This window comes from Ochotona curzoniae, unplaced genomic scaffold, assembly GCF_017591425.1.
Source record: "Ochotona curzoniae isolate NIBS_2020 unplaced genomic scaffold, NIBS_Ocur_1.0 patch47, whole genome shotgun sequence".
In the NCBI taxonomy this organism is placed as follows: domain Eukaryota; kingdom Metazoa; phylum Chordata; class Mammalia; order Lagomorpha; family Ochotonidae; genus Ochotona; species Ochotona curzoniae.
The window spans coordinates 1,372,733-1,398,985 of record NW_024467025.1 but is presented as its reverse complement, the minus strand read 5'-3'; the positions used below and the strand labels follow the sequence as shown (position 1 = coordinate 1,398,985).

Below are 26,253 nucleotides of genomic sequence, written 5' to 3'. Positions count from 1 at the left end.
TAGCAGAAAACTGAGTCATAGTCCAGATAGAATCTTAAGCCCTACTTTTACCACCATGTTTCTATAACCAGAAATGAGTAGCTAAAGCAAACTTATCATAATTAGATGGAGGCTAAGTTGACATAAAGATTAGAAAACAAACTCTTACATAATGTTCAAGCAATTTGTATTTTTACAATCTGAGGTTAATCACTTGGTTTTACTGAGTTTTTTATTCTTCTGTATATATACTATAATTATTCGCATATAAAATTATTTAGAGATATATATATATATAAGCAAACAAGGGAAACATTGCAAATGAACCTCAAATGAGCCAGGTAGGGGATGAGAGGTTTGGTACAGTGGTTAAGAGGACTCTTGGGGCACCTGTGACCAACATCATAGTGCCTGGATTCAAGGTAAGATTTCAGTAGAGCAATAGGGGATAAATAGAGATCATCCTAATTAGAGAAAACAAATGGAAAATGCCAGAACACAAACTATGAGTCACAAACAGATTTTTTTCCCACTTATTGGAAAGATTACTTGGAAAGTGTTATGTTATATAAAAAAGAAGAGAGGTTAGATTAAAGATAGGGAGACTAAGGGAAGATTGAAGTAATTTTTATGAAAATATATGATCTAAAAGAGAGAGAGAGAGACTAAATTAACCATTTGGGGATAGGTTCTTATTATTTTTTTTTAATTTACTTATGTGACTGACAGAATAAGGCTCAGTGTATAAGGGAAGCCTAGAGTAATTCCTGGAGCACACACAAATATCTAGAATGCGGAAGGAGGAAGATGTTGGAGATGATGTGATGATGATGTTGATAGTAAGCTCCTTTTGACTTTCCTAGGGGCAATCTGAAATGAGTATAATTGAACAGATAGCCATAGATTGAGTTTCACAGATATGAGCTGATTCAATACCTGGCTTTCGATGAGGCTATTGGGAACCACTTATTATAACAGCAAAGCTACTGAAATACACAATGGCTTAGGAAATGCAGGCCTTTAAAAGAAGAAAAAAAAATTAAAAGTCAACACGGTGTCACATAATGCAATGCAATTAATTTAGAAAAAAAGTCAACAGTATGATTCTCAGAGAGGGGAAAAGCGAGTATAAGATTCTTCCAGAAAAACTTGGAGAGTAGTTTTAAGAAGGTGGATTTGGTGAGTAAGAACAGAAGCTACATGAAAACCTGCGGTGAAATAAAGAAAGCAGGCTTGTGCTCTTTGGTACATTCTTGCTCCTGTGGTGAAGAGGGGAGCCAGATTGCAGCATGTGGGAAAGCATATTACTAAGCATACTGTTTAGATAATCTGTAGGAAGATTCAGGGTCGGAATTTTAGCAGGAGGATGGGAAATTCCAGAGTCTATGGAATTGTATCATTAAAAAATACTACTAATAATGAAATTTAAAAACTATAGCAGAATTTAGAGAAAGGCCTTAGATAAAACAAGCATCTTAGAAAACACCATTTCCAACTTTAGGATAAAATAATCTGAAAGTGTGAATCATAAGAATATTTTTACGGTGATAGAAATTGATAGAAGAGTAAACTAAGGGGCTAGCCTTTTGGCTTGGTGGGTTAACACGCTGCTGCTTGCCTCTGTAGCATCCCTATTCACAGTGCTGATCTCCTTCCTTTTTTAAAATTTATTTTTTTCTTTATTTGAAAAGCAGAGTTACAGAGAAAAGGCAAGAAACATTATTTTCAATCTGCTAGCTCACTCCCCCAAGGGCTACAACAGCTCGGGCAGGGTCAGGCTAAAGCCAGGAGCCCAAGGCTACTCTCGGGTCACCCACATGGGCACTAGGGGCTAAAGTGCAGAGGCCACCTTCCACTGCTTTCACAGACACAATAATGGAGCTGGACTGAAAGTGAAACTGCTGGAGCTCTAACTGGCACCCATGGGATGTGGGGGTTAGAGGTGGAGGCTTTTGCTTGTGGTGCTATAACACTAGCCCCACTGCTCCACTTCTGATCCAGCTCCATGCTATTGCACGTGAGAAAGCAATAATGTTGCCCTAAGTATTTGGAACCCCCGTATTCACATGAGAAAACAGGATGGATTTTCAGGCTCCTGGCTTCAGCCTGATGATGACCTGCATTTGTAGTCATTTAGATATCCCGTCACTGGATAGAAAATATCTGTCACCCTGAATTTCAAATAAAATATTTTCATTGGCTTTTAGAAACACATTGGATAGAAAAAATAAAAGAATACTTTAGTGTGCATAGGTGGGTAACAAAAATTACCAAGCTCCACGGATAGACATAACTCAGATTTGATGGTTTCATTCACACCTGCAAGGAATTGATAATACTTTTTAGCATATGAAAATGTGGATGGCTTCCCTGTTCTTTTAGGCAGTATAAAACCTGAACAAAACCTTTCTAAATGGTGAAAACAATCATAAAAAAACAAAAACTCTCACTTTTTAAAAGTTAAAAAGGTGTCAACTCCAGTATTGTATTACAACCGAACATGGTTTGTGCCATGAAGGCAAAAGTACACCAGTGTTAGAACATAGTATTTAGTGTCTAGTGAAGTAAACTGGTTTTATATTCAAAGTACATTTGATCAGATTGTGAAAAAATGAATTTTAGTAAGGTTACTGGTGAAAACAAAAAATAGTTAATCTTTCTGTATCTCGGCTCATGAGGAAGTTGATGTAAGTTAGATGAGTGACTGGGTCAGTTCATTTTCTTCTAGCGTCTATTCCATCATTACCTTGCTGTTGCCTTTAATCTTTTTACATCACAATGATGTAAATTTCATTACACTGACTTGGTAGAGCCATGTTCTATTACTTTATTTTAACCTGTTTTCTTTCCATAATCTGATTGCTTAGTACTGCTGAAGAAATTTATATGACCACAATGGTTGCTTTTCCTAATTTTGTAAAGAATGTCATTGGTGCTTTGATGGAGATTGCATTGAATTTGTAGATTGCTTAGGTGATATAGATGTAATTTAGTAAAAGTTCCTATAAGTTATAGATTTTTAATATGTCAGTCAGTTCTTTGATTGTTTTGTATGTATTGTTTTTAGTGTGAACACACATGCATGGGTTCTTATTAAACTTAGTGTAGAATATAAGCAATGCATAAAGCATTCTCTATTCTAGGTTGAACTCCCACCACCTGACCTTGGACCAAGTTCTGCACTAAACCAGACACTCACGTTGTTGCGTGAAGTTTTGGCTTCTCATGATTCTTCAGTCATTCCTTTAGATGCTCGCCAAGCTGATTTCGTGCAAGTATGTAGTAAATTTGTAGTAATAGTCATGTTTGCATCTCCATTGTACGTTATGTTAGATTGCTAGCATTTTATAGCCCATATGTTTTGACAGTCGCTTTCATGTTATTGATTTTCCTTTGAGTAAAACTGCTCTCCTTCATTTAAAACATTGACTCAGTGATGCTTGTTTTAAATGATGTGGCTGTTACACTATTTAATATTTCCTTGTATGCTTTTTTTTTTCTCCTTGTGTGTTTCTACACGTTGGCTTCCTGATAGTTTAACAATAACTCTGAAATGCCATTAATCCAGCACTAGGTCACATAAGAGCAAATACAGACTTGATTTTTATTTTTCATCTGTAGGTTTTATCATGTGTCTTGGATCCTCTGCTCCAGATGTGTACTGTGTCAGCCAGCAATTTAGGCACAGCTGATATGGCCACTTTCATGGTCAATTCTCTGTATATGATGAAGACAACATTAGCTCTGTTTGAATTCACTGACAGACGTCTGGAAATGCTTCAATTTCAGGTAAATTCCTGTATAATAATGAATGTTGAGTACTGTGGAATCTTTTTTTTTTCCTCTGTGTGATAGCTTTACATTTAAATCGGTTGCTTTGATTCATTTCAGTGAACTAATTTTTGTAAATTTCTTGAAATAATTTGCTTGAAATACATACATGCACCCCCCCACACACACATACACTTGATATTTTGGTGTTCAGCTGTGGCAAGGGCAGAATTTAATGGTTCAAACCACAGTATCTGTTGGTAGAATGAAGCTTCTCTGATGAATTGGGACAGTCTTCAGTTCTGTATGTAGGTTTCAGTTTCTGAACTGTGAATAATATGCTATATTTTTCAAGCTTGTAGCTAGTGCAGAATGTGTTACAGAGGACAGCTATATTTTTATCTATGTGTAAACCAGTGTTAGGCAAAACATTGCATTTATTATACCAGTCATTATTTCTTTACACTAGTGGTATCACAAAGAAGCCTTTGATAATTAAATGAAATCAGTTTTTGAATTTGACAAGAAATTTGCTTCCAACTTATTGATGTTGAAAACAAAAAGCTTCTAAATGTTCCATTTTATCACAAGTATGCAAACATTGCAGTAGTGGATACGGCAAAGATTGATTTGTTCTTTTGAGTTTTTCTGAGGAATGAGTTTTAATACATCACATTTGTGATATTTTCTAAGCTTGAATAACTTCTTTTAAAATAAATTTATCAGAATCAAACATACTTGTGACTTAAGGTCATATGTTCTATACTCTGCACTATAGCATTTCTCTCTCAAGGGTCACAGATTTCCTCTCTTAAGGTATCACATCTTGAATTTTTTTTTAAATTAAGTCTTATCTATGTAAAGTGAACAAATTTCACATATTTCACAATACAGATTTAGGAGCTTAGAGATACTTTATCCTGTGTTTGTTCCTGCCCGTGTTTCCACACACCATCTTTTTCCTCTTTTCTTCCCTCCTTCTTTTCTCCATTCCTCCCTCTTTCCTTCCCCTACCCTCCCCTTCCCTCCTTTCCCCTTTTAAAAATAATTTGCGGTAGCATACTTTCACTTCACAACCACAGCCTTCATTGGGTAAAGATTTCAGCAAGTAATAAGTTAAAAAAAATCAGCAATAACTTTTCCACAGGATACCACAGGGCATATATTTATCTTCTGGGGACTAACTTTTTTCACCAAACATAATGGTTTCCAGTTGCAGGCATCTGCTGCAAAGACAGGTTATCATTTTTTCTGTGGTTGGGTAATATTCCATAGTGCATATATACTATTTTTTCAGTTCTTAAATTTTTGTTGTTGTTTCTGTTGGTGACTCTAAATGCTTGTGGCTGTGTATATTCCTTCTTTTAGGATTTTTAGTTTTAAATCTGTTGAATTGAATATGTACTCTGGATGATGAAAATTTAATACTGTACACACACACACACACACCCATACATATACATATGCACACAGAAGTAAGACCGTAGTTACGGTTTTACCATCATCCCAATATAGGTAGAATTTTAGGAAAGATCAGTGTTGTGTGAAATTACTATGGCTTTATAAAAACTATTCATGATTGAGTCAAGTAATAGGAATTTCTTCAATAGCACTTTCTTTTCTGTGAAATTAGCAGTTTATTTAAATCAATTTTTTTGTTTATTGTTAGTCCAGACCCAAATCCCTGCCCTTTATCTAAATCTTAGGATGCCCAGCTGTTCATTTGTTTGCTTTATCTGTAGTTACCTGCTTTTTTGTACTGTTCCGTAGTCATTTTTTGCAGGTTACAGTGTTCTTGTGTGTATTTATTAATTTATTCAGTTTCTCTATATTCTTGCTTTTTGTCTCCTCTCATGAGTTAACTGGACTTTTCGTATGTATTTTAACTTTCTCGCCTAAAGCTAAATTTTAGTTATTATGCATGGGTTAAGTCTAATTATGCATGACATTTCCAGGAATGGTTATGTCAGCAGACAGGTTACCCTTTCTCCGGCTTGCTCTGTCAGGTCTCACCACCTTCCCGATTCCATAGGCACTCCAAGAAGACAGGCCCAGTGTGGAAACGCTTACCCGGCCTGTATGTTCATCTTCCTTGCTGATGTGTCACTGGTTGGTGCTGGCTGGGGAACGTCTCAGATAATACAGGAGCGCAGGTATAGATGATATGTGCATCAAGGCCCTCCAGAGAATTAGTTTACTTGGTTTGATAAAGGACTTGATTTTCAGACCTGTTCCAACAGTAATAATAATCACTCATTTTCCCCATTCTGATTTTGTGTTTTCCAGTGTTTCAGAGGGGAAGTGCTAGCTAGTCTGATTATCTTTCATTTGTGTTACCCTAGTCTCTCCTTCTGAAAGGCAATAAGGATTTTCAGTTCACGCATTTCCCCAGAATATTGCTAAGTAATGCTCATTTTTCTGTTATTTCTTGGATTTCGAAGATCAAGTCAGATTTGAACTTTCAAAACTTAGTTTTTTGTTATTTCTATAATCATTACTGCTTCGTGTATTGCTTTAAAATCCGAACCTCCTGATTTTCATTGATCTTATCTTATGGACCTATCCTCTAATATCTTTTTAAAAATCTATCACTTTTATCCATTTCATTGTTACTGTCTTTGAATTAGTTTTCTTCCATTTTTGTCTTCACAACAATACTTTAATTCTTAGTAGCAACTCTCATCTTTTCACTTTCATTAAATGTTAACATTAATGCATCTTATGTTTGATTTCTAGTTTAAATACAGTAAGGGCTTTGATTGTACTTCCTTAAGCATTTACTTTGAAAAAGAAGATGAGAAGAAAGTTCTCTGTGTTTTTCGTTAGTATTGCCTCAAGAAACATTGCTTGTTCTGCTTTTTCACATGGGTCACCGCTTAGCTTACTCAGAGTCAGTTGAGTTCACAGCACTACCCATCTTGTCACAGATCAGCATATCCTTAGGACTGTAGGCTACCTCAGTTGCAATGGGATTTCCTTCAGACTTTCCTAGGTGGTATGCTTGGCTTATTGAGTCATTCAAACAAGTTGGAAGGGTGTAAACTTAGCCAGGAATATCAAATCTTAATCATCTTTCCAGAATTCTTAGTTTATCTTATACTGTTACTCTTTATTAATGTGTCTGCTTGTGTTTTCCTTTTACAGCTTTTAAAAGAGCTGAGAAGCTACTCATACTTTTGGTTAGCTGCTAGTCCTGGAATCCATTTTATTTTTTTGAAAATATATATAATACTTGAAATGGAGTTCCAACCTCTGGTTTACTCCCCAAATGCCTGTGATGACCACAGCTCAGCTGGACCCAGGACGTGGGAACTCAGTTGAGATCCTCTGAGTGAGTGGCAGAGTTTCAATTACTTGAGCCATGACTGCTGCCTGTCAAGGTTGCCAATAGTGGGAAGCTGAGGTCAGGAACTGCAACTAAGAATTGATGCCTGGGGCCTGGCAGAGTAGCCTAGAGGCTAAAGTCCTGCTTTGCTTCCACCTGGATCCCATATGGTGCCAGTTGATATCCTGGCTGCTCCACTTGTGGCCTGGGAAAGCAGAAAGGATGGCTCAAAGCCTTGGGAGACTGCAACCATGTGGGAGACCCAGAAGAAACTCCTGGCTTCTGATTTCAGATTGACTTAGCTCTAGTTGTTGCGGCCACTTGGGAAGTGTACAAGCAGATGGAAGATCTTTCCTCTCTGTCTCTCCTTCTCTCTGTAAATCTGAGTTTCCAATAAACATAAATAAATCTTAAAAAAATTGATCCCAGCCGCTCAAACATGGAACAACATAGGTGTCGCAATCACTAAACTAAATACTCAACTCCTTGTTAACATTTTTAAAATATGTCTTTATGTTCTTTTTGTAGGACTTCTTTGTGGGGAGGAAAATTAACTTAGAAGCCGTCTGTGGTTTATAACGTGTGCTCCTATAGGCGACAAATTTGTGATGAAGAGCAAAGACTCTGCTAGTTCATTTCTACTCTCATCTGTGTATTCCTCCTCTAAAGTGTTTATTTCTGTTTTATTCTAGATTGAAGCACATTTGGACACACTAATAAATGAGCAAGCCTCTTATGTCTTAACTAGAGTTGGCTTGAGTTATATCTATAACACTGTACAACAGCATAAGCCTGAACAGGTAAGCAAATAAATGGATGTTTCTAGTTCAAGAGATTCTCTAGTTTAGAGTATGGCTGCTTAAGCTGCTAGAGCTAAACTCTGGATGTGAATCTTGGCTGTATCGTTTATTAACTTTTTTTCCCCTGGAAACGTGCCTTAGCTCTTTGTATCTGCTTTCTTTTCTCTAGCTTGGGGTAAAAATAGTATTTGAGTCATATGGTAGTTCTGAGGATTAAGTGAGGTAAAATATGTGGAGTTCTTAAATGATTACCCTAGATGTAGAATGTTCTCAAATTATATTTTATCCTGCTTACTACCAATAGTTTTGATTAAAAGTATACAAAAATAATTAAAAGACACTATTTACAGGCAAAAATGGAAGATGACCCTTGACTTTGGAAATAAGTAATAAGATTTTCCCAATTTGAGCAGTCCATTAATGGGCAAGTGAGATGAAATGCATATCCCTTCCTTTATATATTTTTTATTTTTTTTTTAATAGGGCTCTTTAGCTAATTTGCCAAACCTAGACTCTGTGGCACTGAAGGCAGTGATGGTGAGTGTTTAAGAAAGTATTTCAATTTAAGATTTCTTATGTACCACTCTTTCTTTTTTTTTTTTTAATTTATTTTCTTCTTTTGGCTTTTTTTTTTTTTGGCTGTTTGATAATTTTGTTTTGGTTTACAGTTTTTCTCTCTTGATATATATTCACAGTGGGCCCACCAGTAATGGTGGAGTATGTATTTCTTTAGGTAATAAACCTCACACAGTAATATTTCATCCTACCTGGCAGTATGATTATTACTGTTTAGGATTTCTTCATTCTCAGTTTTTTCCTAATGTAATAGAGAAAAAATAAAAAGGACAGACATGAAGAAGTTATATTTCATCATTGACTTGCTACTACCATGATCCTTAGTTTATAGTTCTTGACTTCTTCCTAAAATAACAACTGAAATTGGATTCTAGTCTTTAAAGAGTGTTGCTCTTGAATGTGCGACCCAGTGCACCTCCAGTGTGTTCCCCTCTGGAGTGAGTGTTTCCACATTCCTTCCTGCTAGTATGTTTCTGTGATTTGATGGTGATTCAATTATACAGCCCTATTTCTTGCAGGAGTGATGCCTTTGGAAGCTTTATAATGGTAGTGATAATAATAACTACAGAGCCTAGCAGCGACAGCTATTACTACTTACTGAGTATGCCAACTGTTTTCATGCTTAGAGCCTTAGATCATCAAAATTCAGGAAGTCAGCCTCCAGAGCTCATGGACTCAATCACTATACTAGGGTCCTTCAGAATGTTTGTGAAAATTGATATCAAAATATAGACTTGTGTTGATGCAAAAATTGAAATCAGTGCATACTTTTGTCATTATATGAGTTTCCATTATGTACATTGTAAATTTCTTGGATATGTGGATTTAAAATTTTTTCCTCATCAAGATAGACTTAATTTCAGTTTTCACAAACTTCTTTGAAATGTCGCTGTAGTATATTGCCTATTGTATGTGTTTAAAATATACATACTTAGAATCTCAATGATTTGACTTTCAAAAATATTCTCTAGGATCTTTTGAATGCCAGAGCTTTCTTATGTCATTTATCAGAGTTAAATTTAAGTGAACATAAAGGAATATACCCACATGATACCTTACAAATTCAAGAAAGGCAGAGCCGATTGTCTTAGTATTAAGTAAGGAGAATTGAAAAACTGAATAGGAACATCATGTCAAAGTGACACTGTACACCGAAACATCATAACTTCTCAATACCAAAAATGCTAACAGCAAAAACAATAGAAATTCAAAGAAAATATGTGAAAAAGTTCAAATAGAAACAAAAGGAATGACTTTTAGATTAAGATTTTTCTTTCCTAGGAAATGACATAGAAGCTTGCCATATAACTTAGTGATTGCATTTCAAGATATTTACCCTCAAGTAAAGACATGTTAAAACAAAGAGCAGTTGTATTAGCACTAAATAAATGCATTGTTCCCTCTGTTTCTTGTGTCTAGATACATGTTCAATCCATAATTTAACCTACATAATACTTCTAAATCCCATTAAAATTCTTATGTGCCTCGTCTTAATGTTGAGCAGGTAATTTAAGTGTGTAATCCAGATTAAGCTTTGTGTTTAACTCATAATCTTATGTCCAACTGTATGGTACCTCCACTTAGGATTCCAGAGGAACTTCAATTCTGCATATCCAAATCTTAGCCTGCCCCATTCTAGCTCATGTCCTTTTTTAGGTTTTCATAATACACAAAGTGGTAACAACATCTGTCCATTTGTCATTTCAACAATTACTGATCAATACATTGCTGAGGATTAGGGTGAAAATAGATGTAATACAAAAGGCATGCAGTTCCTATTTGGCAAAATAAATACATTGTAAATATATTTGTCTCATAACAATATTGTGAATTAAGTTATATAAATTTAATATTTGGCAGTCAGGTTCTTCATCCTGCCAGTAAGCAAGTCATAAAGATTTCATGTTGACTTTCTTAAATGTATCTCAAATTCTCCCCACATTGACTGCCCTGCAGTCTGCAGCAGATACAATTGTATGGACAATTAATGTCTTCCATTCCAGCTTTACAGTCTTAAAACTTAGCTTACTCTGCTGCTAGAATAGCATGCTGATGACTTGATGAGAAATTGAAATCCTCAGAAAGGCATGTAAGTCCTATGAGATCTGATCCTTACATTACTTGTCATTTTCCTTCTTACCTCCAGTCTCCTTCCACATGCAGTCCTTTCCCAGAACCTTCTTCCTCTGCTTAATGTCTGTTCATCTTTAGGATCTCACTCCAACATAAGCTCAGTTTCCTCAACTATGTGCTTGCCAGGCACCAGACTAGGCTCCCAGTTACATTTTATAATACCTTGAATTTTATTTCATAACATTTCACAGTTTGCAGTTTATATAGTTATTTACATTGTTAGTTGTTTATAACCTGCTTCATTGGACTGTAAGTTCTGTGAATCAAGAAGTTGTCCTGTTTTTCAATTACTGTGTTTTCAGTGCCTGAGACTTCTCTAATAATATGTATTTCAGAAATACTGAGTGAATATATTAATGAACACATTAGCAAATACAGTAAATCCAGGGAGGTAATGTAGACTTGAAATCTGATAACTCAATAAAAGTAGTGAAGGATGTTAAAATTAATATTTTGAATTCAGAATTCTAAAAATGGAATTGCTTATATTTTAGTAATTTAAAATAATGTTTTAATTAAAATTATTAGAAAATACTCATTTGGAAAATGAGCATTGCAATACGGGACTTTTCCTAAAATATAATCCTTAATAGAGATGGTCACATTTGAACTGTTCGGTAACAAATGCACTCACTTTATACTTTGCATTTCTCTCCCATGTAGGTTCAGTTTGATCGTTACCTGTCAGCCCCAGACAGCCTGCTCATGCCTCAGCTGAGCTTGCTTCTAAGTGCTACAGTAAAGTAAGTGTGCTTTGTTCTAAATAGTTGGTAATGGATCATATATATATATATACATATGAAAATTTATTTGTTTTTCTTGGAAAGTCAAATATACAGAGAGGAGGAGAGACAGAGACAAAGATCTTCTATCTGTTGATTCACTCTCCAAGTGGCCACAGTGGCCAGAGCTGAGCCAATCTGAAGCCAAGGGCCTGGAGCTTCTTCTGGGTCTCCCACACGTGTGTAGGATCCCAAGACTTTGGGCCATCCTTGACCGCCGTCCTAGACCACAAGCAGGGAGCTGGATGGGAAGCAGAGCAGCTGGTATTAGAAACACCACCTCTATGTACATGTGCAAGGCGAGGATTTTAGCTGCCAGGCTACTGCGCCAGGCCCTACACCATATTTTTTTTAAACAAAAGTACATTTCTTATATATAAAAAAGCTATCTTTAAGATCAGTAAATTTACCTTTGAGGATATATGTTTATCAGCATTTTTGCTTCCTTGTTGTCCCAAGGATGTGACCTTGAATCTGTCCATAATTATTTGAGTAGAAAGTACAAGTACACTGTGCTGTAAAGTTATTGAGTTGACCTAGAAAAAAGTCTACTGTTCCATGGTAGGTTTGTAGTGGTACTAAAGCAAAATTATCTAATATGAAAGAGATGATGTAAGAGAGAATGTTGGACAATTATTATCATCAAAAAGAAGAAAACAGAACAGATGGGTAAGTGTAAAACAAATAACATGATAATGTGCTTAAATCTAGCTGTAAGGGTAACTAATATGTAAAAGGACTTCATGTTGTAAATGAAAGACAAATTAATTATGTGCAAAATCATGGCCCAACTACCTGCTGTCTATAAGATATCTACTTTATTTTTGTTGATTTGAAAGACAGAGAAAGATCTCCCATCACTTCTCAAGTTCCTAGAACACCCAGGGCTGGGCAAGACCAAAGCCAGTAGCTGAGGACTCAGTCTGAGTGTCTCATGTGAGTGCTAGGGATACAAGTACTGAGCCTTGCCCTGCTGACTCGCAGGACGCACAGCGTCAGAGAGCTAGGATGCACAGTAGTTCCAGGATCCAAATGGTAGTTTAAACTCTATGCCAGACACCACAAACATGCACCTTAAATGCAAAGACAGATACTGTAAATGTAAAAAAAAAGGGAGGCAAGTCAAGATATATTGTGCAAGTGCTAATCATAATAAAGCTGTATTAACTATGTTAATATGATCAAAAGTAGACTACAAAGTAGATAATAATACTAGTTATAAAATACTTCACAATAATGATGGGTCCAGTTTGAAGAGCATGAAGTAGTAAATATATGCATCCAACAGCATAGCCACAAATAACGTCAAGTATGGGCTCAGAGGACTGAGAAAAAATAGGTGAATCAACTATTACGGTTAGTAATTAATCAAAAAAATAAGGTGGAAAATTGGGATGCTGTGAAGTAATTTAGTAGTGTTAATATTTCAGCATAAATTTTATAGAATTCTACACATTTCTATAAAAATAGCATATTCTTCACGAAGGCACATACAATAGCAGAAGCTATTTGAAGATAAAGAGGAAATAAGGTAAAAAGGAAGAAGTTCAAAGCAATATTGCTTTTATAAATTCGTTTATTGATTTGTACAATAAATTGAATAAAACAAATTATCCTATTTTAATATAGAAAAACCTCATGTAGAGTTTGTTTAATTGATTTGCTTATTTACTTGAAATAATTATGGAGAGAGAGAAAGAAAGAGACATTATCTTCCATCTATTGATTCACTCCCCAAATGGTCACAATGGCCATTGTTGGGCCCTTGTAAAGCCAGGAGCTTCTGGGTCAGCTGCTGGAAGGCAGGAGCCCAAGCATCTGAGCCATTTTTGACTGCTTTCCTCGGCACTAGCAGGGAGGTAGATCAGAAGTGGAGCGGCTAGAATATGAACTGTCTGTAGGTGGGATGCCTGCATTGCAGGCTACAACTTCACCTACTGTACCACAACGCCAACCACTCAGTACAGATTTTTTAAAGCACTGTTAATCTTGTTTTTTTTTTTCTTGATAAGAGACTATTTAAAACAAATGATAAATGTTTACCTAGAAAAAAATATATGAAAGGAACTTCTGATCACTTTCAGCATCTCTGCGATTACCACTCTGATTCAAGGAAACATCATTTGTGTCTAAATTAATCTTCTTTGCTTCCAAAGTATTTTATTTTCACTCTTGCTCTGCCAATCTATTATAACCACTATGATCTTACCTAAATTTCCCAAGCAAAATAACCCTTTAATGAGTTACTGAATTTAGTTATCCCTTTGATTGTATAAATTAGAATGTTTCACTCATGAAAGCAATATCATGGAAAGGTTAAATGATTGTGCCAAGGTTCAGCAATTAATAAGAAGCAGAATTAAGATTTGATTTTAGTATTTCTGATCCTAGAGTCTGTTCAGTATTATGTTTTTAATAGCCCTTTCTCTTTATTATTTTTAAGTGAACCTCAAAGATGTTTGTTGTGTATAATAGATAACATCTGTGTGAAGTAAGTGAAATAGTCTCTTCAAATGTAGTTTGATTTCACTTTGAAAAATAGGAAACTGACTTGGGATGAAAAACTGAATTGACCTATTATGACATTTTTTATGTTTTATTGTGATAAGGAGGAATGCAAGTTTTAACCAATCTATACTGCGTGATGTACTGTCATACTGCGAAATTTTCAGGCTTACTCTGTCAATACCTTCTTTTCTCATGTGGGACGTCTGATTGCCCTCTTCACTACGGTGCTATAATAAAGCTCAATTTTAGTGATCATAAAACTTGAATGTGGTAGAAAGCTATTTTTAGAATTGCTTGGTTTATGATTATGATAAAGTTGTATCAAGTAGTTACGGTAACCAAAAATCCTGCAGTACTGGTTAATGAAGGGCTCACTAATTCTGAAAGTAAGCAATTCATTTTAGTTCAGTGCTTTAAATAATTGTCTAAAAATCAGTTATGTTTGTGAACATATTTTAAAATAAGAAAGATATCATGCATTTATTTTTCTTTTTTGTTTTATTTTTTAATTGTATAAATTTTATTTTTGATAATTTTTACATATTTGATTGGGTGCAAAGGGTCAAGGGTTAGAGGAAACTGAGTGAGACCATTGTTTCTTCTTTTCGACCTGTATCTGTGGGGAGGGTGGAGATAAGGGGAGAAGCCACAACCAGTCTCCCAACCATCCCAGGGTCCCCGATGTGGGGCATGTTCCGAGCATCCTGCTCAAGTGATTTTGATAGTTCAACAATTTTTAATTGCTGCCGATCTTGCCACTCCAATTACAATGAAATCTCTCCAGACTCCGCTGGCTGACTAAATTCACTTTAGAGACTCCATTTGCCCAGGTATTCACTGCTAACACTTGGTTGGGGTAGTTGATGAATTTGTTCTGTCCTCCATCCTCTGTTATGGTACCAGGTGTCCTCTGCAGGATCCAGTGTACTGCCATATCATCCATGTGTTTCTGGATATGCTGTCTTTGCTCCAGCTAAGTCTAGCTAAGAGGAGACCCAGCTCTGACGTATGCATTCCATGGTCAGACTGTGGAACCTGCAATTTTCTCCATGGTTGGAGTTCTGAGTCCAGCAGTTCAGTTGGGGAAATTCCCAAAGAAACTTCATCTGAGGTGATCCCAGACCTGATTTTTGTGTGTGCTTGCCAATACAGGGTCCAACACAGTCCATTGCCCAAATTGGCCTTTGTACATATTGTTAGTTGCATTTGCTAGGTCAGTTCTGTCTCCAGCCCTGTCTTCTACGCAAACTAATAGGTGTTGCAGTCCAGCACGATCCTACTCACCACACACTCAACCCCCATGCAAACCAGTGGGAGTTGTAGCCTATTCAGGGCGACCCACAGTAACCTCCGCCAGACCCGCCCCTATCCTGGTTCTCACTCTTGCCAGTATGTACAGCAGACTGGTTTTGTCCGTCTCACATCCCATTCAATTCTCATGTGTGTCAATGGACTTTGAAGCCTAGTTCAACCCAGCCAGCTCCACTATCCAGCCCACACACATGTTGGTGGGTGCCATTCTCTGTCTAGCCATGCCTGTCCCATTCCTGGTTCTTATGCTCACCAGTTGGAGTGGCAACCCAAGAAGGAGGTGCCTGATGTTTCCCTACTGGGCCCACTCCCACCTCTGGATCTTACATTCTCCAGGTGGTACTGCAGTTTAGCTCGACAGTTTTCCGTCTATGCCAGCATTTGCTAGCTGATGCTGCAGCAAAGCCCAACCAACCCTCACCCCCTCTGGCTTATGCATGCACCAGGAGGTGCAGTGGATCCAGCCTGACTTTCCCCTGATCCAGCTCATATGAGGCTAACAGGGGTTGTACCCCTGCCTGGCCTGATCTGCCCCCACTTTCTGCTCTCACGTTCACCTGTGGGAATAGTGGCCCAGCAGGGGAGCTCCTTGCAACTAACCTACGGGGTTCGCTCACTCTCCCCTGGATTTCACATATGTTGGTTGGGCACTTTGACCCAGGCTGGCATTACCAGTGGGTGCTGTAGCCTGGCCTAACCTGGCCCACTCCCGGTTCCAGCTCACGCTGGTAGGGACTACAGCCTAGCCAGCCCAGCCAGCCCCTGGCCCTAATGTGAACTGGCTGGTATTGCGGCCCAATCTGGCATGATCCACACACCATTCTGGCTCTCGGATTTGTCAAGATGACAGCGTGGATGGAGGCATAATTCTGTGCATGCTCAGAATCGTCCAAGATCCGTCCCCAGGATGGTCTCTGAATAGAGGAAATTCTCATACCTTGGGCTTGGACAAGCTCATGACCCTTCCCTCACCTAGCTGCATTAGATGGGGAGTCAGGATCCCCAGCAGGAAGGAAGCTTGGGCGGACACTGGTACCCCGAACTACAGCCACGTGGCTGGGGGATCCAGACACCTGTGCTGCTGCTCAGACTTACCTGGACTCCCATCATTCTGTGTTTATATATTAACCTTTAATCAGATTTTTAGAATTTATAGTACTCGATTTTTATGACACTAAACTGGGTGTTTAATTTCCTCAGTGTTGCAGAAGTAATTTGAAAATAATGCCCCTTTTTAAAATTGTGTGGAAAACCATTCTCTATCCCGTTATCTTTCTTTTCTAGCAGAAAACTAAGTAATTATTATTGTATGTTCTATGTGATACACTGCTTTAATGTACTACTTTTAAAGTGTAGGAAATACTAAAGAGCTTTCAAAATATGGAAAGGCAAATGAAGCGTTAGCAGAGCAGCGTGACTTACCAGTGTCGTTCTGAAGCATTGGGTGTAGGTCAGTGAGCAGTTACTGTTTCAAGAGACGAGCCTTTGTTTGATTCTACTGACTATGGTTGGAAGTCTGTATCCTCTGTGAACCTGTGCACTTGTAGACTATCTAACGAAGGTGGAAAAAAATAACCTTAAAAATCATGATTTTGTTTTTTCTATAACATATTAGTTCATTTAGTTTAACCTCACTCATTCTGACCTTTTTTTTTCCAAGATTTATTTTATTTTTGTCACAAAGTCAGATATGCAGAGAGGAGGAGAGACAGAGAGGAAGATTTTCTGTCTGTTTCACTCCTCAAGTGACTGCAATGACCTGTGCTACACTGATCCAAAGCCAGGATCCAGGAACTTCTTCCAGGTCTCCCATACGGGTGTAGGGTCCCAAGGCCTTGTGCCGTCCTCGACTGCCTTCACAGGCCATAAGCAAGGAGCTGGATGGGAAGCAGAGCTGCCGGGATATAAACCATCACCCATGTGGGATCCTGGCACTTTTGAGAAGACGACTTTAGCCGCTAAGCCACCGTGCTGGGCCGATCCTGACCCCTTTAAAATACCTATAAATGACCAGTTCCAGAAAATTACCTACCTGAGGACCTCCCCTGCAAGAAAAAAAAATAGTGTTGAAAGGGAAGTTTATAGTATTTGGTGCATACATTAAGTAAAGACCCATAAGTGATCTAACAGTATATCTCAAAGACTCAAAGTGACAAGAAAAACCAAACTCAAAATTAGAAGAAGGAAATAAATAATCAAAAAATAGATAAAAAGTGAACAGACTTGAAGTCAAGGTAATGTACAAAGGATCAGTGAGGTAAAGTGCTAGTTTGACAATTAAAAAAAATTAGATAATCCATAGATCTGCTCAACCAACAAAAAGGAAGGAGAAGACTTCATGAGTTGAGAAACAAAAAAGAAGGTTTTATAGTAGATATTACAAAAACAGTATCATCAGGAATTGCTGCATCTATATGTCAACAAATCTAGTAGAAATGAATAATTTCTGGAAAAATTAAATTCAATTATTTGAGGCACGAAGACAGAAGACCTAAGCAGATCAGTAAGTTCAAGGAGATTGTGTCATCAAAAACCTCCCGACAAGGAAAGTTCAGGACTGTATAGCTTATCTGCTGAATTCTACCAAAACTTGCAAAGACCCAATCTCAATTCTTTTTTTTTTTTAATTGTTATTTTATTTTTATTGGAAAGGTGGATATACAGAGAGGAGGAGAGACAGAGAGGAAGATCTTCCGTCCAATGATTCACTCCCCAAGTGAGCGCAACGGCCGATGCTATGCCGATCCGAAGCCAGGATCCAGGAACTTCTTCCGGGTCTCCCACGTGGGTGCAGGGTCCCAAAGCCTTGGGCCGTCCTGGACTGCTTTCCCAAGCCACAGGCAGGGAGCTGGATGGGAAGCGGGGCTGCCGGGATTAGAACCAGCGCTCATATTGGGATCCTGGGTGTGCAAGGCGAGGACCTTAACCACTGCGCCACTGCGCCAGGCCCCCCAATCTCAATTCTTAAAGTATTTAAAATAATTGAAAAGGAGGCAATCCTCTCAAAGTTCTTTGATGAAGTTATTATTACTTTAAATATGAAACCAGGAAAAATTAGAGCAAAGAGAGTTCCCTTTGGTGAACATATCTCTGATGAGCACAAATGCTGAAATTAAGAAATCAAGAAAAAGGTTGATAATTGAATCCAACATTAAAAAGAGTTATCTACCTTTAGCAAATGGATTTTTCCCCCTAGGATACAGTAGTGGTTCAGTCCCTGCATATCCCTAAACCTGAAACAATAACGCATAAAAACCGTGTGACTATTGTAAGTGCAGAGAAAACATTTGATAAAATAATGGCACATTAGCCTAGTAGCTAAAGTCCTCGCCTTGAACATACCAGGATCCCATATGGTCGCTGGTTCTAATCCTGGCAGCATGCTTCCCGTCCAGCTCCCTGCCTATGGCTGGGAAAACAGTCGAAGACAGCCCAAAGCCTTGGGACTCTGCACCCACGTGGGAGACCCAGAGGAATCTCCTGGCTCCTGGCTTTGGATCAGCCCGTTGTGGCTACTTGAGGAGTGAACCATCGGACAGAAGATCTTCCTCTTTGTCTCTCCTCCTCTATGTATATCTGACTTTCCAATAAAAGTAAAATAACTCTTAAAAAAAAAAAAGGACTTGAGCAGCTTGAATGTGAATGTGGAGGGAACTTATCTCACTACAAACAAGGAAAACTATAAAGAAACACAGCCAGCATGACATTGAATGGACAAAGTTGCAAAGTTGGAAACATTTCTACTAAGTTCTAGAACCAGAGAGGGATGTCCACTCTTCACCATTACTCTTCTGAATATTTCTTGAAGTTTTAGCCGTAACCATTAGAGAAGAAAAAGAAATCAAAGATCTACAAAGAGGAAAAGAGGAGGTGACATGATTTATACATTGGGAAACCAAAATTCTCCAGTAATGCTATCAAAAGAGTTTGGCAAGATTGCAAGATATAAAGTCAATACAGAAATATCAATAGCACATATATATACCAACAGATTTTTAAAAGATAAAGAGTGAATGTGCATAATAAAACATTTTCTAACTGTACAAACATATTTATGTAGAAATAACTGAAACGCTTCTTTTAAATAATTATTTATGGATCCAAGTTCCCGAAAATACTATATGTTAGATTGGTCGATTGTAAGTATACTATTGACCATTAAATAACTACTAACTCATGGAAAAAGGGAAAGAATAAGACTCCATTGATTTGAAGGATCCTTTTTTCTTCCTCACAGATTCACAAAATATTCAGTTACCACATTCAGAACATACTGGATTTTAAAGGATGTTACTTGAAGTTTTGCAAGCAACTACATTGTGAACATCATATATTTTTGTAATCCTAAGAATTTTTAAAAAGATTTATTTTAGATGAAATTAGAGAAATTTTCCATATGCTGGTTCATTCTCCCAATAGTCACAGTGGTCAACTCTGGCCAAAGCTGAGGCCAGGAGCCAGGAACTTCTTCCTGGTGCCTCGAGTGAGTCCAGGGGCTCAGCTGCAGCCATCGTCTGCTGATTGTCTCAGACTATTAGCAGTTAGCTGCGATGAAAGTGGATCAACTGTGACTCAAGCCAGAGCCCGTATCTGATTGTGGTATCACAGGCAGCATCCTACTGCTGGGCCTTTAACCATCATAAGTAAAATGTTTAATTGAAAGACAGACAGGTCCTGTCAGTGTGTCACCTTCCAGATATCTTCACTAGCCAGGACTGGACTATGCTGGGTGGACCTGGTGTCCAGAACTCCCACATAAATGACAGGAATTCAATCATTTGATTAATCACTGCCGGCTCCTTCAGTTTGGATTAGCAGGAAGATGGAATACCAGTAAAATGCCCTTTATGCCTAAAGCAGTTTACGGATTCAGCTCAATCCCTATTAAAATACAAAAGATATTCTCAGATCTAGAAAAAGATTCTAAAATTTGTGTGGAGACATAAGAGATTACAAATAGCTAAAACAATCTTGGATTATAAAAACACATCAGAGGCATTACAATTTCAGGTTTCATGACAAGCTGCAGGCAGTTGTAATTAAAACCACCTAGCAATGGCACAGAAATAAACATGTATACCAGTGGAACAGATCAGAAACCCCAGAAACTAATCCATGTATCAAAACCCAACTGATCTAACAAAGGATCTAAATTCACTCCCTGAAGAACAGACTGTTTAAGAAACAGTACTAGAAAGATTTGATTTCCATGTTTATAAGTCTCGTGAAATAAGGCACCCTATGCAAAAAATTAATTCAAAATGGATCAGTTTTCTAAAGCTAAGATCTGCAAGCGCTGAATTACTAGAGGGAAACAGGAAAATCAGTGCAAGCTGTTGACACAGGGAAGGACTTCCTGGATAAGATCTCAGAAGCACAGGCAATGAAAGTAAAGACAGACAAGTGGAGTTATATCAAGCTAAGAAACTTCTACACAGCAAAGGAAACACTCAGCAAAGTGAAAGGGCAGCTGACAGAATATTTGCAATTTATCTATCTTGTAAGTGATTAATATCCAGAAGGAGCTCAACAACTGAACATCACAGCCGCCAATCCAGTAAAGAGTACACCAAAGCATATGAAGAGGCATTTTTTTCTTTTCTTTTTTTTAAGTTAAAAAAATTTTTTTATGTTTATTTGAAGAGCAGTTACAGAGAGACAGACAGACATAGGCCTTCAATATGCTACTTCACTCCCCAAATGGCTATTAAAGCAGCTAAGCCTGGGTTAGGATGAATCCAGAATCCAGAAACTTCCTGTGGGTCTCCCAGGCAGGTGCAGGAATCCAAGTACTTTGGCCATCTTTTGCTGCTTTCCGAGGTACATCAGCATGTAGCTGAGTTGGAAGGTGGAGCAGCTGAGACTTGAACCAATACTTATACCTTATGTTCATGCTGCGGTAGTAATTTAACTTGCTATACCACAATGCCAGCCCCAAACAGGCAATTTTCAAAGAATGAAATTCACATCACTGAAGACACATGAAAAAATACTCAGAATAACTAACCATTAGAAAAATGCAAGTCAAAGCCACAATGAAGTTTCCCCTCAGTCCAGTTAGGATGGCAATATCCAAAAATTAAACAGTAAAAAATACTGGTGAGGATAAGGAGAAAGTATTCTTATGAGTATGTATGAATAATGCAAGTGACTGATGACAGGAATTAGATAGCATGAAAACATGAGAAAGTTGATGCAGATTTAATGAACCAAATGCTCTTATCCTGGCTGAATATTTTTAAAACATTTGTAAGTCCTAACTTCTTATTTTTTCACATACTTTTGCAAAAAGTTTTTCTTTATGAGAATACTATAGTTTGCTGTAGGCAGATACCACATTTTATCCAGGTGATCCACAGATTAAGAGAAATCTAGGGGATGTGGCTGTTATTGTCGGATTTGTAGGTAAAAGACAGTGTATTACAAATGTTTTGGAGACAAGTTGTGTTCTGATATATGAATAATTGTAAGCTTTTTTCTTTCAGGAAAATAAAGGAAACATTGAATGTGCATACAGTTTGTGTTTTCTTGTTTGACAATGCTATATATATATATATATAGCATTTATATATATACATACAAAGTGCTTGCCCTAAGTATGCAACAGTGAAAGACACAATTCTTACCCTCTGGGACCAATCAAGTATTGGGAATTTAGTCATAAATGTTAATTTATGTGATAATTTAAAGATGAAATGCATTGACTCTGAAGCTTTCATGTTGTGTGGAATGCATTGCAATGAGTTTTCTTATTCTTGGGAACATTCTTTCAGATTATGTGTTCATGATTGTTTGTTTGTCATTAGAGAGCAGATTATAAAACAGTCCACAGAACTGATCTGCAGAGCCTATGGTGAAGTGTATGCAGCCGTGTTGAATCCCATCAATGAGTACAAAGATCCAGAGACCATCCTACACCGATCACCACAGCAAGTGCAAACACTTCTCTCCTGATTGTCTTGTTTGTTCTGTTGGCACGCTGTCACATTCCTAAGACACTGAAGACTGCCGTTGTTTTAGAAGACTTATCATTTACATTTGATAGAATTTTCTTTGTGTCATGAGATTGTAGATTAAAATAATGCCCTTTGCATTCACTAACCTGAAAGTAAGCATGATGCTGGCCTGAGTTCATATTGCCCCCTTTCAGCTTCATAGAAGTGCTCTATTGTAGGCTGCATTTCTAGCTCTGTAATTTCCATCAACTCTGGAACACAAATATATGGGAGAAGAGGACTGAGAGATTTGGCTAATTTTTTTTTTTTACAAAACTAGTTTTTAGTTGATAGCATCTAAAAATTGTGTGAGGTTAAGAATTAGCTTGAGGTTATGATCCAATAAATGTCTCTTTATCCAAAGATTCATTTCCTTTCTTTTTAGGTATTGATGTAAGTTGACTTCATGACTTTTTGGAATGTTACCTGTATCTTTTTCTCCAGAACTGTCTCAAAGTGTTAGAAGAAAGGAAAAGAGACAGTAGTTTGTGCTGCTGGTGTACCCAGCCGGGCATCTACTTACTGTTTTTGTAATTGACTATGTGTTTATGTGTAATTGTAAATATACAGTTAGCAAAAAGGAAAAAAGCAGTGAAGTCATTTAAATACAGTGTGGATGCCTGTGGATGCCCTGGAGGAAAGCCGGACCTTGCTTTGAGTGTCAGGTCGGGAGATGCATGTTTAAGAACAGGTGTTGGCTGAACAGTGTGCACTCTACATCCATCCAGCAACAAACATTGACTGCCGGAGGAGCAGTTGCTAGTAGGCAGTGAATTTGCCTCCAGAAGGGTGACCCAGGCTGTAACTTGAGAAGGGGTTTTCTTTTCAACGCTTTTGTTAACTGTAAGTGCACATTTGCAGACTGGACTGTGTAGAACTTTTCAGTAGAAGCATATTTGTGTACTGATAAAATCAGCTTAATCCACAGTTTACTTTCTTTGACATCACTTTATGATTAGAAGCTTAGGTTTTTAATCCAGGAAATATATACTAGGTTCCTGTAAACTGATGAACATTCAGAATCACTGTAGTTGTTAACAACTGCATGGGTTTGATGTGGTTTTATTTTGTTAAGGTTTTCAAAACTGTTCTTACTAGTCCTCCCCCCAAAAATCTTGATTTTTGGTAGAGAAAAGAGGTAGTTTTTAAGCTATGAATTGAGAAAACCAAGGCACAAAAGAAAAAGTTAACTAGTTCAAAAATTTTGTAAAGTAATAAAATTGATACTTATAGATTTGACATATCAAATTTGTGTTTGTAGAACATAGTTTATTAACATGCCTGAAGCTTACACTTGTTTATACCTACTGTGATTCTTTTAGAGTGAGAATGATTGATGATGTTTCATCTATTCTTGTACAAAACTATATTTTTATTCCTTTTCCTTCGAAGATTAAATAAGGCATATAAAAGATATATAAATAAAATGTTATTTAAATCTTACATAATTTATTTCTACTGTGAAAACGATGTTGACACTTTACCATTAATGCAGTTCTTTGTTTTCTATGCAATAATGTATTTTACTAATTACCTCATTTTCTTAAATAAAAGATTAAACTATTTCTATAGTAGCAGTCTTTGCAGTGTTTTTTTGTGTTTTTTTTTTTAAGTTTCCTTACACTTTCATTAAGATGATTTTGGCAAACATGTGCGTAGGAAAAGAAACCACTATCATGTGCCTCTTGCCAATGTGTTGGTCAACGTTGGACTTATTATATGATGGTGCTTGCTTGCAAGTATAACGGAGTTGAAAAATTCCTATACCCTCAGAACATTGTAATGTTATATATGATGTCTTATGGTGATAATGGTGTGAATATACCTGCTATGGTGTTTGTTGTGTAAAAGCATTACCTGTACAATTAAATACAGTACCTATGCTTGATATTCAGTGATGTTACTGGTCTATTACTATGGTTTTATTATTTTACAGTGTACATTTTAAAAAATTCTCGATGATATTTACATAGTTGATCAGGGTGGGGAGGATCAAGAGTTGGGGAAAAGTGGGTGTGATCATTGTTTCCAAATTTTTTATTTCTTTCTGTTTCTGGAGGAAAGGGAGAGATAAGGGAGAAGTCACACATAGCTTCCCAATTGCCCCAGTGCCCGGGATTCCTATCCACCAGGGGTCCCGATGTGGTGCATTCTCCTAGGGTTCTGCCCAAGTGGTTTGGATAGTTCTGAAATGCTGTCGATTTCGCTGATCCAAGGATGAGGAAGCCCTCCCAGTGTCCATTGGCTGACATAGTTGACCTTAAGTCTCCATTCACCCAGATTTTTGCTGTCATCGTTTGGCTGGGGTAGTTGTCCAGTTTATTCTGTTCTTCTGCTGTGGTAACCAATGGACTGCCATATTCTCCATGTGCATCAGGGCCTGCCATCCACTGCTCCATCTTTTCCACTGAGGAGGATGTGTTTTTACAGGCGGAGCCAAGGATTTGGGCCGCTAGGCGACCCAGGTCCTGTGACTTAGCCCCTCAGGAGCACCTGTCCCCCAGGGCTTATGGTCCTGGCACCATCTTGCTGGCAGGCCCAAGGACCCAGTCCAGGTGACCCAGGCCCCACTGGATCCCTGACCCCCAGGACTTACAGACTTAGTACCCACCTTGCAGGCTGGCCAAGGACCTGGGGCCAAGCAACCTGGGCCCACCGGGGCTCATGAAACTGGTACCCACCTCACAGGCAGGCCAAGAAACTTGGGCCGGGCGACCTGGGCCCAACCAAATCCACCACCCCTGCCAGATCCACTGCTGCTAGGGCTCACAGACTCAACATCCACCTTGCCAGTGGGCACAGGGTTCCCAAGCCAGGCGAACTAAGCCTCACCAGACCTTCCACCACTCATACAAGCTGAAGGAACTAGGCCAGGTGACATAGGCCCTACCGGAACACCTGCCTCTGGGGCTCATGGACCTGGTACCCACCTCGCAGGCAGGCCTAAGTACCCAGGCCCTGCTGGAATATCCCCATCCCTGTGGCTCACGAACCTGGCACTGTACTATTTATTTTGCAGTTATTCACTGTAGAAACAGTATGTTAAGTTATACTAGCAGAAACCTTTTTGTGTCATTTTTACTGCATTTGTGTTGCATCGTTTATTGTGCCTAATTCAGTCTCATGTTTTCCTTTTCAGCGTGGCTCCTGAACATATATAATCCACTGCTAATGTTACCAATAAGAGACCATCTAGCCTAGGTATGTGATGGACAATTTTATCTAGGTTTATGTGAAAAACACTCTATAATATCACATAGTGACATAGTTGCCTCACAAAGCATTTATGAAAATGTGTCTCAGTAACTGATGTATGACTGTATGTAATTCAGGTAAGTAGGAAGAAAGTGATGTCTTACACACTTGAAAACCAAGTTAATAACAGATGTAAACCATTCGCTTTGCTGTATACTTCATAGGTTACCATTTGAGAATTTTGATTTAACAGAAATATAACCTTGAACAGTACAGCCCTTCTTCAGAGCGAAAATAATTTTACCTGGTAAAACCCTTCTCTGCTTAAACTTTTCAGTTTATTTTTCTTTGTATTTTAGAGGGGGATTGTTACCTGAGAAAAAGTGCACGAATGGACCGGTTTTTACTTTTTTATTTTAAACTCGGTCACCATTTAAATAGGTCCTGCCTCCTCTGCACTCCGGTGTTCTGTTCGGGCTCTTTGGCATACTCATTTTCTGGCTTTTGAACATGACTGTTCCCCCCCCCCCATTCTTACTGTCCCCAAACTTACTGAGAAAATGCAAATTATTAGTTTATCTGCCTCATTTTCCTGCCCTCCTCTTCCATGCTCATCTCCTCTATCTTGTTCCTGTTAAATTCAAGGTGACGTCTGTGTTCCTGTGACAAGCTGTTTCCATACTTTGCATCCTGTTCCCCTTGTCTCTTGTCATCTCACCCGCTCTTCACTCTGGGTTATTCTTTTATCTGCTTTATCACTAATTTCCTTTATCTATGATTATTCTTAAAGACATAAAGAATGCTGTAATGTTTGCAATTTTTAAAAAACTGTCCACATGTCAAATCATAACAGCTTCATTTCTCTGCTTTATGTTTAG

The 26,253-nt window shown here is 37.9% G+C and overlaps 1 protein-coding gene across 2 annotated transcripts in view; it reads left to right on the top strand.

The window, feature by feature from the left end:
- LOC121168037 (conserved oligomeric Golgi complex subunit 6) overlaps positions 1-25,944 on the top strand; it is a 64,399-nt gene extending 38,455 nt beyond the window's left edge. The window contains exons 14-19 of one of the 2 annotated variants that reach the window (XM_040997804.1): positions 3,123-3,254; positions 3,601-3,768; positions 7,768-7,875; positions 8,359-8,412; positions 11,248-11,327; positions 25,320-25,944. In XM_040997804.1, coding sequence (XP_040853738.1) covers positions 3,123-3,254; positions 3,601-3,768; positions 7,768-7,875; positions 8,359-8,412; positions 11,248-11,327; positions 25,320-25,341 — 564 coding nt within the window. In that variant the 3' untranslated portion in view covers positions 25,342-25,944. Of the gene's footprint in view, positions 1-3,122; positions 3,255-3,600; positions 3,769-7,767; positions 7,876-8,358; positions 8,413-11,247; positions 11,328-21,991; positions 23,599-25,319 lie in introns of those variants that run through there. The other variant, XM_040997803.1, reaches the window with a different exon arrangement.
- Positions 25,945-26,253: the final 309 nt, after the last annotated feature.